Source organism: Chelonoidis abingdonii, chromosome 1, assembly GCF_003597395.2.
Source record: "Chelonoidis abingdonii isolate Lonesome George chromosome 1, CheloAbing_2.0, whole genome shotgun sequence".
NCBI classification, from domain to species: domain Eukaryota; kingdom Metazoa; phylum Chordata; order Testudines; family Testudinidae; genus Chelonoidis; species Chelonoidis abingdonii.
Window position 1 is genome coordinate 323,399,721 of NC_133769.1, and position 14,635 is coordinate 323,414,355.

The window sequence follows — 14,635 nt, forward strand, 5'->3', positions numbered from 1 at the left end:
GGCACATCCTTGTCGCCACGGAGCACCTTGACGCCATCATCCTGGGAACTGGTGCCGAGAAAGGACTCTTCCTGAGACGTTCGGCACCAGCACAGTTCCTCCCACAGCCACTCGGAGGGTAGGCCCTGGTCTCAGTCACCGGTGCCTCAGAGGAAAAAAGCCAGAGAGAGTTCATTCGCCCCTGGCCAAATCCAAGGAGCTGACGACTGTGAGACCCCAGTCAGGCCACAGGACTAGATCCCAGGGCAGGGCCGTGTTGACTCCTGGCCAGGCGAGGCAGTTGACTCCAGGCTCACCGTGTTCATCTGACGCTAGTGGTCAGCAGTGGCTACTCTCCTCAACACCAGAGGCTTTTGTCGTGCTGTGTCTCACGGTGCCATTCTCACCCCCCTAGGACAGAGATGATACCGGCACTGTTGGCACCAACCCCTCCCAAGTGCAATCAAGAGGGAAGCTGGCAATGATGTCCCAGCGCTCTCCTTCTCCATGGCATCCTCTGGCACCTGCTCCTCCGGCGAGAGAGTCCAGTTTGTCCCCAAGCTCCCAACGATCTGTGCCCCAAAGTACAGCTCCTCCGTGGTCTTCCTTTTCAGAGACCTTAGAGTCCGACTTCTACTCCTATCGCTCAGATAGGAGCAGTAGCCAGGAGGCCCAGGTCGCAATGGGAGAGACAGGCTTATCCGGCACCATGGCAGCTGCAATGGCAGAATCCACCACAGTGGCCCTTCTGGACTCCCTGGGCCTTCCACCAGAGCTGGGGTCCTGTTCAGCGGTGGCTTCAGTAGCTTCAGCTAAGTGACCAGTCAGTGAGCTGACACCATCTCCGTTGACGACACCGGCTGCGAGACCAGCACCAGCTTCGGTGCCGACACCAGTAGTGGCATTAGCACCGACAGCAACTCCTGCACCCTCAGCGGCAATGACAGCGGTTCCAATACTGATTTCAGCACCGAGTTTGAAGCTGACAATCCTGGCACTGAATGGCATGGCACCATCAGCGTCAGCACCTGCTCAGGACCCCCGAGAGTCATGGGACCCATTGGGTGCTGACGGCAGGGAGCAGCTGCCATTCATGGGGGCAGCCTCCTCCTCGTCGCCAGACAAGGCATTGGCAGGCACCGCCATAGCCCCAGCACTTGAAGACAGTAGGGTGTTACAGCAATTGCTGCACCGGGTTGCCACGTTCTGGGCATCAAGGCAGAGGATGTAGCTGAGGATTCTCATCCCATGGTGGATATCCTCACGCCCTCTGGATGCCTTCCCGTATTGCCCTGCTGCTCATAAAAACCATCGCAGACACAACCAAGACCCTGTCCCGAAACATGACTTTTGAAGGTACAGTCGAGGACAGTGCACCAGAGAAAGATCTGGGTCCACCCCACCTTATCTTTTCATCTTGACTATCCCCTTTCTACTGTGCACAGTCCCGTATTAATTCAGACCACCAAGGGTGGGCTCAGGCTCATCCTAGACCTGCAAGAACTCAACAGATCTGTGAAGGAACTCAAGTTCTGCATGGTCTCTCTGGCCTCCATCACCCATTCATTGGATCCAGGAGACTGGTATGCCGCCTTTAACTTGAAGGATGCATACTTTCACATAGCAATAACTCCGTCCTACAGAAAATACCTCCAGTTTGTAGTGAACAGCACCCACTACCAGTTCACAGTCCTCCTGTTCGGCCTGTCAGTGGCACCTCAAGTGTCGTGCCCACATTCCTGCGCAGGCAACAGGTACAGGTGTTCCTATACCTCGACGACTGGTTCATCAAGGGTTAATCCAGGACTGAAGTGGGGATGCAAGTTGCCTTCATAAGAATGTCTTTCCATGAGTTGGGCCTTCTGCTGAATGAGGGGAAATCAACACTCTCCCTGGTTCAGAGGATAGAGTTCATGAGGACGGTACTAGACTCAACACAGGCCAGGGCATTTCTCCCGGAAGCAAGATTTCAAGCCCTTGGCAACATCATTCGAGGTCTCAGGCAGTTCCCCACCACCCCAGCAAGGAATTGTTTGAAACTTCTAGGACACATGGCCACTTGTACCTGCGTAGTACAACATGCCAGACTCAAGACTTCTTCAGTCATGGATAGTGTCAGTGTATCGGCCAGTCTGGGACAGCTTGAACAGGATCATAATACTGCCTCATCTGGTACTCGACTGCCTCCTGTGGTGGTTTGACCCACGGGTAGTATGTGCAGGGGTCCCTCAGCCGTGTCTCTCCATAGTGACAGATGCATCAGCCTTGGGATGGGGAGCACATTTGGGAGACCTCAGGATACAAGACCTCTGATCTCAGGCGGAACTCACTCTCCACATCAATGTCAGAGCGCTGAGAGCAGTATGCCTGGCATGCCAGGCTTTCCGAGCTCAGTTGACAGGGAGATGTGTATCAGTTATGACAGACAACACCACAGCAATGTTTTATAACAACAAAGGGAGGGGAGGCTCATCATCCTCTCTCCTGTGCCAGGAAGCCCTCATGCTGTGGGACTTCTGTGTAGAGCATTTAATACACCTGAAACCATTGTACTTCCCTGGAGTACAGAACAAATTGGTGGACTATCTCAGCAGGTCATTCTACAGCCACAAGTGGTCCCTTCACCTGGACGTTACACACTCAATCTTCCATCAGTGGGGCTTTTCCCAGATAGACCTGTTCGCAACACAACAAAAAGTGCCAGCAGTTTTGCTCTTTCCTGAATCACAGTCCAGGCTCCATCGTGGACGCATTCCTCCTCCCATGTGGAGGTCATCTCCTATACGTGTTTCTGCCCATACCACTCGTTCACAAGGTGCTTCTCAAGGTACAGAGGGAGCAAGCTTTGGCGATATTGATAGCTCCAGCCTGGTCCTGCCAGCACTGGTACACATCACTCCTGGAAATGTCCGTGGAAGTTCCAGTCACCTTGCCGCTCTTCCTGGACTTACTAACTCAGGATCACGGCCATCTCCAACACTGGAACCTCGAGTCGCTGCACTGCACAGTGTGGAAGTTCCATGGCTGAAACCGATGGAGCTTTCTAGCTTGGATCAAGTCCTCCTTGGCAGCAGGAAACCCTCCACCAGGGCTACCTAGCTTGCCAGGTGGAAGAGATTTTCAGTCTGGTGGGCACAGCACTGTTCGTCCCTGATGTTCGCCTCTGTGCCACTTATACTGGACTATCTTCTCCATCTCAAGCAGCAGAGGCTGTCCATGTCATCAGTAAGGATCACTTGGGTGCCATCTCTGCCTTCCACCCAGGCACAGAGGTCTGCTTGGTCTTTGCTAACCCTATGGTCAGCTGTTTCCTTAAAGGTCTCAACAGGCATGTCCGACAGCCTGTCGTGGCTTGGGACCTCAGTCTGGTCATTTCCAGACTCATGCCCTTTGAACCTTTGGCAACATTCTTCTTGCTCTGTCCCTCTTACAATGTGGTGTTCCTGGTAGCGATAATCTCAGCCAGAAGGGGGTTTGAGCTCAAGGCCCTGAGATCAGAGCCCCCCGTACACCGTGTTCTATAAGGACAAGGTTCAGCTCAGGCCTCACCCTGCTTTCCTTCCGAAGATTGTGTCACAGTTTCACATCAACCAGGACATCTTCGTCCCAGTGTTCTATCCTCAGCCGCACTCGACTGGCAGGGAGCAAAGGCTTCACTTTTTAGATGTCCACAGAGCTCCAGCCTTCTACATCGAGAGAACGAAGCCATTCCAGAAGTCCATCCAGTTATTTGAGGCAGTGGTGGACAGAATGAAAAGTCTTCCTGTCTCTTCTCAACAGATTTTGTCCTGGATCACGTCCTGTATGCTTGAGTGCTACAAGCCTGGCTGGGGTTCCCACATCCCGAATCACTGCGCACTCCACCAGGGCTCAGGCTTCTTCAGTGGCATTCCTGGCGGAGGTTCCCACCAAGGAAATCTGCAGAACAGCAACAAGGTCCTCCATACACACTGTCACAATGCACTATGTGATCACCCAGGAGGCCAGAGATGATGCAGCCTTTGGAAGAGCAGTGCTCCAATCAGTGGACTACTCCGAGCCCACCTCCTGAACTTGGGCTTATATGTCACCTGATTGGAATTGACATGAACAAGCACTCGAAGAAGAAAAAATCATTACTCACCTTCTCGTAACTGTTGTTCTGCGAGATGTGGTGTTCATGTCCATTACAACACCCACCCTTCTACCCCTCTGTCGGAGTAGCTGGCAGGAAGGAACTGAGGTGGTGGAGGGTCAGGAGGACTCTACATTGAGCGCCATGGAGGCTCGTGTTCATATCCATTCCAAACCCACCCTCCTTCCCCACTGTCGGAGTAGCTGGCAGGAAGGAACTGAGGTGGTGGAGGGTCAGGAGGACTCTACATTGAGCGCCATGGAGGCTCGACTCCAGGGGCGCCCAGGTCAACCCAACAGAGGCTGCTATGGGAAAAATTTTCTGGCTACCAGGCATGTGCATATGCACACACCTGATTGGAATGGACGTGAACAACGCACCTCAAGGAACAACAGTTACAAGAAGGTGAGTAACCATTTTTTCCCCTATATTGTGGGTGGTAGCTGCGCCAAGAAGGAAATGGGGTTTGATCTGCAAACCCTTACTCATGTTGAAGTCAGTGGTTCTGTGACAGAATGTGCAGGACAGAACTTTTATTTTGTATATGGCATCACTTACTCTGTCTCTTCCACTTCCCCCAAGCCTTCATTATTCTTATGGTTGAGGACAAAACTGATGCTAGGTAATTTCAGACAAGGGGATATATTTTTCTTTTAATTTAAGACAAAACAAACACCACTTTTCATTTAAAGTCTTGGTCACTGTCCCTTTAAGACATAAATATATTTCAAGGTCATGGCAACTGTCCTAGTTTCTGAACTTTGTTAAGGCTCTTTTGTGGTGTTCTGGTGCCTTAAAACAACCTTAAAGTTGGGAGTCCCCTGGCATATAAATTCCTATGCTTCCTGGCTCTTGTGTAGAGTGTGCTGCTGGAGAGTGATTGGATCATTGCCGTACTCTGCTGATCCATGATTGTTCAACTGCCCCTTTAGGGGCTGGTGCTGCTAGTGTAACTTAAGCAGTCCTGAGGCTTTAAGAGAATGGAGAATCAGGCTCAGTGCTGTTTAATTTGGTGTTAGTGGAGAGTGAAATCAGGTTCAAAATGAATATTTATATATCCTTGCCAACAAATTTAAGAAAGCAAGTAGCTCTGTCTTTGAAACAAGACCTTATTGTAAATTAACTAATATTTACTATGTAACTTCCCTCTATAAAGATTTGAATGTATGGAAAAAAGCTAAATGATTTTTCCCATAAGCAGCCTGCTTTACGTGAGTGGGCGTGTGTTCTAATTGTGGTCCCTGACAAGCGTGCCTTTGGTTAAAAAGAAAAGTGCACGATGAGACTCATGAGGATCTGAGATTCAAGTGCAACTTGATGTTATCGTAGGAGAGCACTTGCTCTTTGCTTCCTCAGGTTATGCCTTTTTTAATGTAATGCATCACTCAGGGAATTTGAAACTTACTCCTCATTCCACACAAATTCATTGTACCAACACTAAACGTTTTCTAAGCATCTGATGGTTTTATTAATAAACTGTAATCCTTTAAATGCTACTGGAAGCCTTTTTAATTAAAATGACCATAATGTTTCAGTGTCAGATGCTGCAGAATTTGAGCATTTTGAGCATTCTAGAACCAGTGAAATATACAGGCAGAGTAGCTGAATAACCAGATGTTGAAAGAGCCTGTTTCTTTAAAGATTAGCTTTTGATCTTCGCATTGCTGCAGAGAAGGTGAATTCATCATTCGTTTCTGGCAGTGTTTCCCTATTTTAGCTTGATTCTATGCTGTTGTTGTTCTTTTAATTGTACAAGTATCTCTTTCCTCTGAGGGAAAGCAGATCTGGTTGGACATTGTCACCCTGACAGATGAAGATGTGCTGAACATCTAGCTATGCTGCCAGCATTTTGTGCACATACATTTCAGTAAAGGGGAGACAGTTTTTCTCAGTGAGATGTATAATTTGCATATGGGGGCAGGCACTTCAGCACTGTGATGCAAAGTTACCTCATCACTGAAGCTTGATGTGATAGTGCATAGGAACACAGGCAGTAATTTGTGTGGGCATTTTCACTAAAGAAAATTTAAGGAAAAGGTTGGATAAAAATAGCAAGTAAAACACATTGAGCAAAACCATTTCTATCCCCAGATCTTGTGAAGATGTGTAGTCTTAGCTTTAAAAGCAGCAGAGAATCCTGTGGCACCTTACAGACTAACAGACGTTTTGGATCATGAGCTTTCGTGGGTGAATACCCACTTCATCATCTGACGAAGTGGGTATTCACCCACGAAAGCTCATGATCCAAAACGTGTTAGGTCTATAAGGTGCCACAGGATTCTCTGCTGCTTTTACAGATTCAGACTAACACAGCTACCCCTCTGATGCTAGTCGTAGCTTGTGTTCAGCATCTTCCCCATCACAAATGTTCACAACCTCAGTGTTCTGTTTGACTTCTCTCTCTCTCTCGTCTTCCCATATCCAGACTTGCATCAAATTTGGTTGCTCTATCTTGTACATCTTTAATATTAGTCCTTTTCACTCTACCACTACTGCTAAAATCCTTGACTGCTCTTTAGTTATACCTTGCCTTCAGTGTAACTATGGAATTCACACCCCTATTACCAATCAATCAAATCCTGAAGTCCCTACTGTATACCAGAATCTGATAACTCCATGGTAGACAATGACAGATTTTCCAATATAATTCAGATCAGTGTTGACTCAGGGAAAATGCTGTGCCAAATCCTGAGCCTACGCAGGTGGTATTTCTGCAAATTTTTTATTGATGTCAATCAAATCATGAACTCAGTTCTGACTCAAGCAAAGCTTTTGTGACTAAAGTCTTTGGGAGATTTGCCTGAGTTTGACTTCAGAATGTGGCCCATCCAGTGACAACTATGTATTGCAACATTCTGTAAATAACTATCCACCCAGACACAGCATAAAGGGGAGCCTTGTAGACATGGAAACATTTCTACTGTGCATGCTCAGTATGCAGTCTTCAAATGGTCACATCTTTGTTTAATCAAAACTAATTTGTTTTCACACTTGGCCTCAGTGAGGACTATGGCCATGTTAAGTTTCAAACTTCAGCCATTTTTTTCAGTAGTGCTGTCTAAAAGAGTGAGATGTTGGGAAAATGTATTTATTTTTCATTTTCTCATAACTTAAATGTGGCCTAATGGATTTTGGATCAAGCATAGAGAATTTCAGCTGTGGGGGTGAATGGTTCAGAAAGTTATGAACATAAAAAAAAAAAGACCATATCATAGTAAAATAATAATGTAGCACTTCTTATCAGTAGTTCTCAAAACACTTTATCAATGAGGTAACAAAAATCTTTATGCTATTGTAACTACCAAGTTCTCACTATACTTTAACTATTGGTAATAGCATACATATTTTACTAAATAAAAATAGGACTGTAATTACTCAACAAGTTATCTTTAATGCTGTGAACTAGCAAGACTAGATGACTGGTAATTGGCTATGGACCCTTTCACTGCTATGTCAACGGTTTAAATTCACCCAGAACTAATAGTGACAGATTATCTTTATTGTATTAGTTGTTCGGTGGCTGTTCAATTACTTAAGCAAATGAGTAGGTGATTTCAGTCCAGTTTTTATTTAACAGGTGTCCATGTCACAATAATTGGTGTCCTTGTGTCACTCTTATTGGAGTAAATTTATATGGACCTCTGTTCCCTCCAGAAGACAGTTGAGCCATGCTAACAGGGTAAAACATAGAGAACTACCAGTCTAGTACTTAGTTCGTGACTAAGTGGAACTGTAATTGCTGTCAGTCTGGAACTTGTCACTAGCACCAATACATGCGTTTTAATTCTATTGTATTTATAAAATAAATCTGCTCTGAGTTCCTTTCACATATGAAAGGCTGTAGCATAGTGTAGTACAGTAGAAGACAGATGATCCTTTCCTGGGTTCAAGCCAGTTTGTCCGAATCAGTATTTTTCCCGTGTTCTATTCATTAGTGACTTGAGGGATATTTATTCACTTTATATGTTCTGTTCCAGTGATCCACCATTTTTCAACAAAGGAGCGGCGCGTGCGAGCGATAAAGGAGATGGCTCGCACCTTGAGAGTAGGTGGCCAGATGATGATATATGTGTGGGCAATGGAGCAAAAACGGCGAAAATTTGAAAAGCAAGATGTCTTTGTTCCTTGGAATCCTTCACCACCTTCCTGGACCTTGAGTAACACTTGTTCGCATGGAACACAGAAATCAATTAATCAAAAGGACAAAAGGCTGGCTTTGGACCAACACTCCGCTAAGTTAGCTGGCATTTTAAAAGCACACAGGCAAACAAGAAGCTCATCCTTTGTGGGGAAGAAGGAAACCGCACACAGCTTATTTGAAAAATCTCTGAGATGGTCTCTCTTTTCAAGATCGCTTGATTCAGTATTAGACTTGAGTAATCAGTGGCGCCAAAGAGAGCTTAGCACATTTTCCAATTGCAATATTCAGCTGGATGAATTAAACAGGGGAAAGCTTTTTGAACAAATCAGGCAAAGTGGCTTCATGAAGCATATTTCCAACTTGTCTTTGCGTTGCAGGCAGAATTCTGAAGATAATGCTTCTGAAGTAGCTGTAGAACCAGGGTCACCTATGATATGTCACTCAGTGCCTTTCAAAAATAGTTATTCAGAATTAGGCCAGGACACTAAGCAGCCCTCAATATCTCCAGCTATAATTCATGACTGCAGCAGAGTGTGTTTACCTGACCTGGTTTCCCATCAAAAAGATGTCAAACAGCAACTTAAAATAGATTATCACCCAAAACAATCAGCTTTCCACCAACTCCAAAACAGAAGCAAAACAGACAGCTCTCTACAGGATACAGATAATGATTGTTCCATGGCCATGTGGAACAAACAGCCGCAAAGGAGTCCTAATGGGGCTTGTCTTAGGTATTACCATGTTTTTAAAGAAGGGGAGTTGGTTGAACTGATAGAATGTCATGTTCCTGAGCTACATGTTATTCATTCATACTTTGACCATGCAAATTGGTGTGTGATTGCAGAAAAGATTCACGTGTGGAAGATCTAGGGGAAGATTTTCAAAGGCACAAGTGCCTGGCTGCATTTGAAAGTCAATGGGAGTTCGGTGCTTGGTGCCTTTGAAATCGTCCCACAGGCTTTTTATCCTCATCTTGTGCTTTGACTCTCTGTGTGACTTTGTTTCTTTTGTTCTGTACTTGACTGTCACAGTCATATACCCTTTTAAAATCATTTTATAGAAACATTTCCTTCTATAATTGTAATTTCCGGTTGGATACATTTTAAGAGCTTTTTCCATGACTTTTTAACAGTAGCTGTCAGTTCTGGTTTTTGTTGTTTTAGAATAGTTAAAATGCATTTATAAATTTTCCTGTTGGGATGTTTTTATATGGATATTAAAGATGTTTGTTACTCATTTATAATAATTTATTATCTTTAATGTCTTTTTATATTTAAAATACATTGTGCGTTGGGGCTTGGAGTAATACAAGATTGATGGTACTTTGAGAAGGATTCATTATTTTATTACAGTCTGCCTGTCATTCTATGATACCTCAAGTCACAGTAGAGAGATTCCTCATAAAAGAAGTACCAGGTATATATAACCCAAGTACCAGAGACAGTAGCTGGGGACACCCTGTCAGATAAGTTTAAGACCGCTCATCTGTTGCCCCCTAACTGTCACAGTCAAGAATGCAATGGACCTATTCAAGTATATATCGCAATATAACCTCCCCCCCCAGCACGCAATACATCTTAAATCTGTGTATTTCTCTGAGTTTGAATGTATGTTCAAAACAAAAATCCTCTTCTCTGTCACAAAGTCTGGAAGAATCAAAGGAATTCTTTATAAGCCATTTCAATCGCTAAAATGAATGATAATATAGAAAAATGCTTGGATGACAGGTGAATGCAAGGAAATAGTATTTATCAACATAGCATGCAATAGTTATGCTTTTAAGACTTTTTTTTCATCAATAGACAAAGTCTTTTACAAAGAGGTAAGTTTCATTATTCCTGTTTTACAGATAGGGAAACTTGCTCAAAGCCACATAGCAGGTCAGTGGCAAAAATCATCACTTATTGCTGTCCCTAATGGTCACCGTTTTAGGTGGTTTGTGTTCTTGTCCAATGGTTTTCACTAGCTTTTCTTTGGGTTCTGGAATCACCAAACCAAAAAATAATCCTATTTTCTGGGGACAGCCACTGTCATGTCCAGTGCCTTTGCAGATTCTTAATGTGTCTTACTAAGAATTTAGCCTGATGTATATTGTATTTTAGAGTAGTAAGGAACTGTATAGTCATCTGAATGGTTTTAATGTGACTTTAATTCAGTTTGGCTGTAATATTGCTAATGAAATTTTCCCTACTTCCTGAAATAGAATTTATGTAATCTGCAGAGTACTGTGCTACATATTATATTTGCAGGGAAACAGACTGCTTAATCTAATTGGTCTCTTCCATCTATACTGTCTGTTTCCACAATACTGGGCATTTCCCCATGTTAGTACTTTTCTGCAAACGAACAAAAAATCATTATTTGCTTCAAAATATAAATACAGTTATAATTATTTTATATCATTGTTCCACAGTGAAAGGATTTTAATAGTTTCCCCTACTCTCTAATGTGACTTTATAATGTATTAAGTGGCAGTGATGTCATTATACTCAGGGCCGGCTCCAGCCCACAGCGTGCCAAGCGTGTGCTTGGGGCGTCACACCGCGGGGGACGCTCTGCCCGTTGCCGGGAGGACGGCAGGCGACTCTGGTGGACCTCCCGCAGGCGTGCCTGCGGAGGGTCCGCTGGTCCCATGGCTCCGGTGGAGCATCTGCAGGCACGCCTGCGGGAGGTCCACTGGAGCCGCGGGACCACCGGACCCCCCGCAGGGAAGCCTGTGGGAGGTCCACCGGAGCCACAAGACCGGCGAGCGGCAGAGCAGCCCCCGCGGCGTGCCACCGTGCTTGGGGCGGCGAAATTGCTAGAGCTAGCTCTGATTATACTTTACAGACTTCCATTAATGTGTCATCCATTTTCCCATTGTTTAACAGATTGTCAACCTGCAGAAAAGCTATGTATAAGTGTGTTTTTGTCTGGAGCAGCCAATCCCTCCCCGAACTCTGGTATCTCCAAAGCAGTCTGATCTATCATTTTCCTAGCAAATGTTCAGTCCTCCCAGATACCAATTAAAGTATCTCAGCTTGACTTTCTTCTCCCAATTACAAAGTTGCACCCTGCTGCTCCTAATAAATGGTACCATCCACCCCAGCAACCTGTCGTCTCCCTCCCTGCTCCAAAATGTGATATGCTACCATCTGAATTCAAATACTTCTGGTCCTACTGCTGTTCCTCCTCCCCCAGACACATGCCTGAACAGGACCTGTGTGACAGATGGTAGCCAGCTTATCTTAAAGGAATTTTACCTTCTGTAGAAATACTTAGGATTCTAGCAACTTTTATTCTTTATGTGTGCGTCTCAAATAAATTAGGCCCTCGCTCGAGATAGAGAAATTATCTTCATGTGCATGGTGCTACTAAGAATGTTGATTAGTCAGCCTTAGAGAAGAACAATAAATAATGACTTTTGGTCCAGTGCTGAAAAGTGGTGAGTGCCTTCGCCTCCTATGAAGTCCAGGGGCAGTTGAGGGTACATAATGCATCACAAATGATACTCAGTGCCTCACAGGATAGGTGCTAATTATGTGAACTTTGCAGGAGAGAAAATAAAAACAGCATTAACATGGACAGAGGAAAATGGATATTGTCCTATAATATTGCCTAACATAGATGCATGTTTAGAAACACTCACAAGCTGAAACTGCCATTTAAAAAGGAGTATCTTTTCTGTGGTTACCATTGACAAAGCCCAAGAATCAGTTATCTCAGGATTTACCACTTTCTCTGTGCTCACCACAAAGCCTTGTTTATCTGGAATCCCCAGGGCCTGGTTACAGGAGTGGAGGGAGGAGGCATTGGGAAATGCTGACCTAATATTTGGTGTTGTGGTAACCATATGAAGAAGTGCTTAGTTCTTTTGAATGGTGTTTTTTCCTGTGTGTGTTTCCTTTTATAGGACATCATCCCTTTGCTTTTCTGCAATGAATTTTAGAATCTAATTATTATTCAAATTCCCTCTTTTGAGACCATAGTAATAGAATTAATATATTGATTTACTTTTTTCATTCTCATCCCACAGTTCTACAATGCATCCTTACTTTGTATCAGCTGAACTATGGGATTTCACTACAAACCAAAACCTAAGAAAGAAAAAGGTAACCCAGATCTGTCCTTCTCTCAAGCTGGAATATCCCAAGGGAGTCGTCATTTGTAGCCATTGAAACCTTGTTCATACTATTTCAGTTTCACCAATGATGACAACAGTGGGGGCCTTAGCATAGGCAGACCATTAGCTGCCAGTACCATTTTTAATAAGTGTGTAATCTAGTCCAGTGGCTCTCAACCTTTCCAGACTACTGTACCCCTTTCAGGAGTCTGATTTGTCTTGTCTACTCCCAAGTTTCACCTCACTTAGAAACTACTTGCTTATAAAATTAGACCTAAAAATACAAAAGCGTAACAAGCACACTGTTACTGAAAAATTGCTTACTTTCTCATTTTACCTTATATCCACTGGAATATACATATTGTACTCGCATTTCAGTGGATAGTATATAAAGCAGTATACACAAGTAAGTGTATGAAATTTTAGTTTGTACTGACTTCAGTAGTGCATTTTATGTAGCCTATTGTAAAACTAGGCAAATATCTAGATGAGTTGATGTACCCCTGGAAGACCTCTGTGTACCTTGGTTGAGAACCACTGATCTAGTCATATTCAGATGAGGTTTAACTGGCATATGATTGGCAGTCAGTAGCTCCTCTACAAGAGGGTACCCAGTGTTGCTAACGGTTGAAGCTGAAACAATGTTAGAAACTGGGGGTGGGGAAGGTTAGTTGGTTGGTTTGTTTGTTTTTAAATTCTCTAGCATAGATGGGATGGATGATCGTGAGATTGCCATAAAGGACTTTTACCTGCTGGGTAAAATTCTGCCCAGTCCTAATTGTCTACAGATTGGCTAGTAGCTAGTCCCACTTGATCATATCTAAAGCTTTCTTTGTATCAGTAGAAAAAGCTCAAACTACAGTATCATTCATCTTTTTTCCTCATATCCTATAATATTCAAAATTGTTCAAGTATTATGTGGTAGGAAACACCCTTGGATGATAACTTTTTGATTCGGTTAATAATTTTCTGCAATAATTTTCTGTGATCTAGTTGGGTGTCTCTTAACCAGTATTTTACCATCTGTCTTAATTAGTATTTACTGGCCTATTGTTGTCACGTATCTTGGGGGTCGCTGCTGACTTTTCAAATAAAGATCATCAAAGGAACTGGAAATGGAAGAGACCTGTTGGGTTACTTACTCTGTCCTGCTATGTGCATTATTCATGATCTGTGTTAGGGATTCCAACTTCAGGGTAATATAAAGAACATTAAATAACGTTGCAATTAACTAGTGTTTGAAATGCAAATAACACTGAGTATACCTCTCTTCCTTTAGGATCTGACTCTTGCTGCCTCCTATAAAGCATTTTCTCCCCCCTTTTTTGACTGGGCTGTTAATTTCCTTTCCTTCATTCTTACCCACTTTTGGAAACTGAACATTTTCCAGGTGTGTTTTTCCCAGAGACATTCCAGCTGGAAGAAACACTAAAAGCACATATAGAGAGAGAGAGAGAGAGCGCGCGCGCCTGGATAGCGTAGTGGTTAAGAGCGCCTCCCTTTGATACGGGAGACCAGGGTTCAAATCCCGGTTGGTACCCAACTTTCCAGTAGGGGTCCTTGGGCAAAAGGGCCCCTAACACTTCACCTGCCTACCTCAAATATGAGAGTGACACGAACTAGGAGAGTCATGCCGGCTCGGACGTTGCCCGGATTAACAAGGCCCGCGCCAGATGTTGAGGAACCAGGACAATCTGACGATAAGTGGGCTACTGGAACAAACCATTCATGGGTGAGACAAGAGAACCTGGAACTGATGGAATGCTACTACAACAGTAGACCTAATGAGAGGGGATATATGCACTCAGGGCTGTGACTCCTAAGCCGGGTGAGTGGCTCCAACAGATCCCAGGAACAACATCAGAGCTCTCTGTCCAGAAGAGTGCAGTGCTAGGAACAGCTAAGATACTGCACAGAACCCTCAAACTCCCAGGCCTCTGGTAGAGGACCCGAGGTTGAGGAAGACACATACCACCCATAGGGGTGAGAGGGGAATTTTTTTTATATATATAAATTTCTTGAAATGTACACTTTATAAGTATATCTCTCTTCTAATTACTAGAGTTCTGTGAAATGTTCTGAGTTCACTTCCAGACAGAGTCATGATTTTCTGTGTATAAGCCATTTCGCATGGGCACATACTGAACAAAGAACCTAGCCTGCCTCTGGCTGAATCTCACTGCAAGCCCATATAGGGAGTCTTTTAATTCAATCAGACTGTGCCCATATACTCTATCAATGTTCACCGGTAGTGGCTATAGGGCGCAGTTTTAATGCAGCTGCACAGCTGTAATCTTAA

At 44.2% G+C, this 14,635-nt stretch overlaps 1 protein-coding gene across 1 annotated transcript in view; it reads left to right on the top strand.

Moving 5' to 3' along the window:
• The window catches only part of LOC116831731 (uncharacterized), a 93,969-nt gene that overhangs the window by 63,521 nt on the left and 15,813 nt on the right, over positions 1 to 14,635 (top strand). Inside the window, exons 4-6 of the mRNA XM_075065715.1 lie at positions 8,071 to 8,965; positions 12,250 to 12,325; positions 13,616 to 13,726. Of these exons, the coding sequence (XP_074921816.1) occupies positions 8,071 to 8,965; positions 12,250 to 12,325; positions 13,616 to 13,726 (1,082 nt within the window). The remainder of the gene's footprint in view (positions 1 to 8,070; positions 8,966 to 12,249; positions 12,326 to 13,615; positions 13,727 to 14,635) is intronic.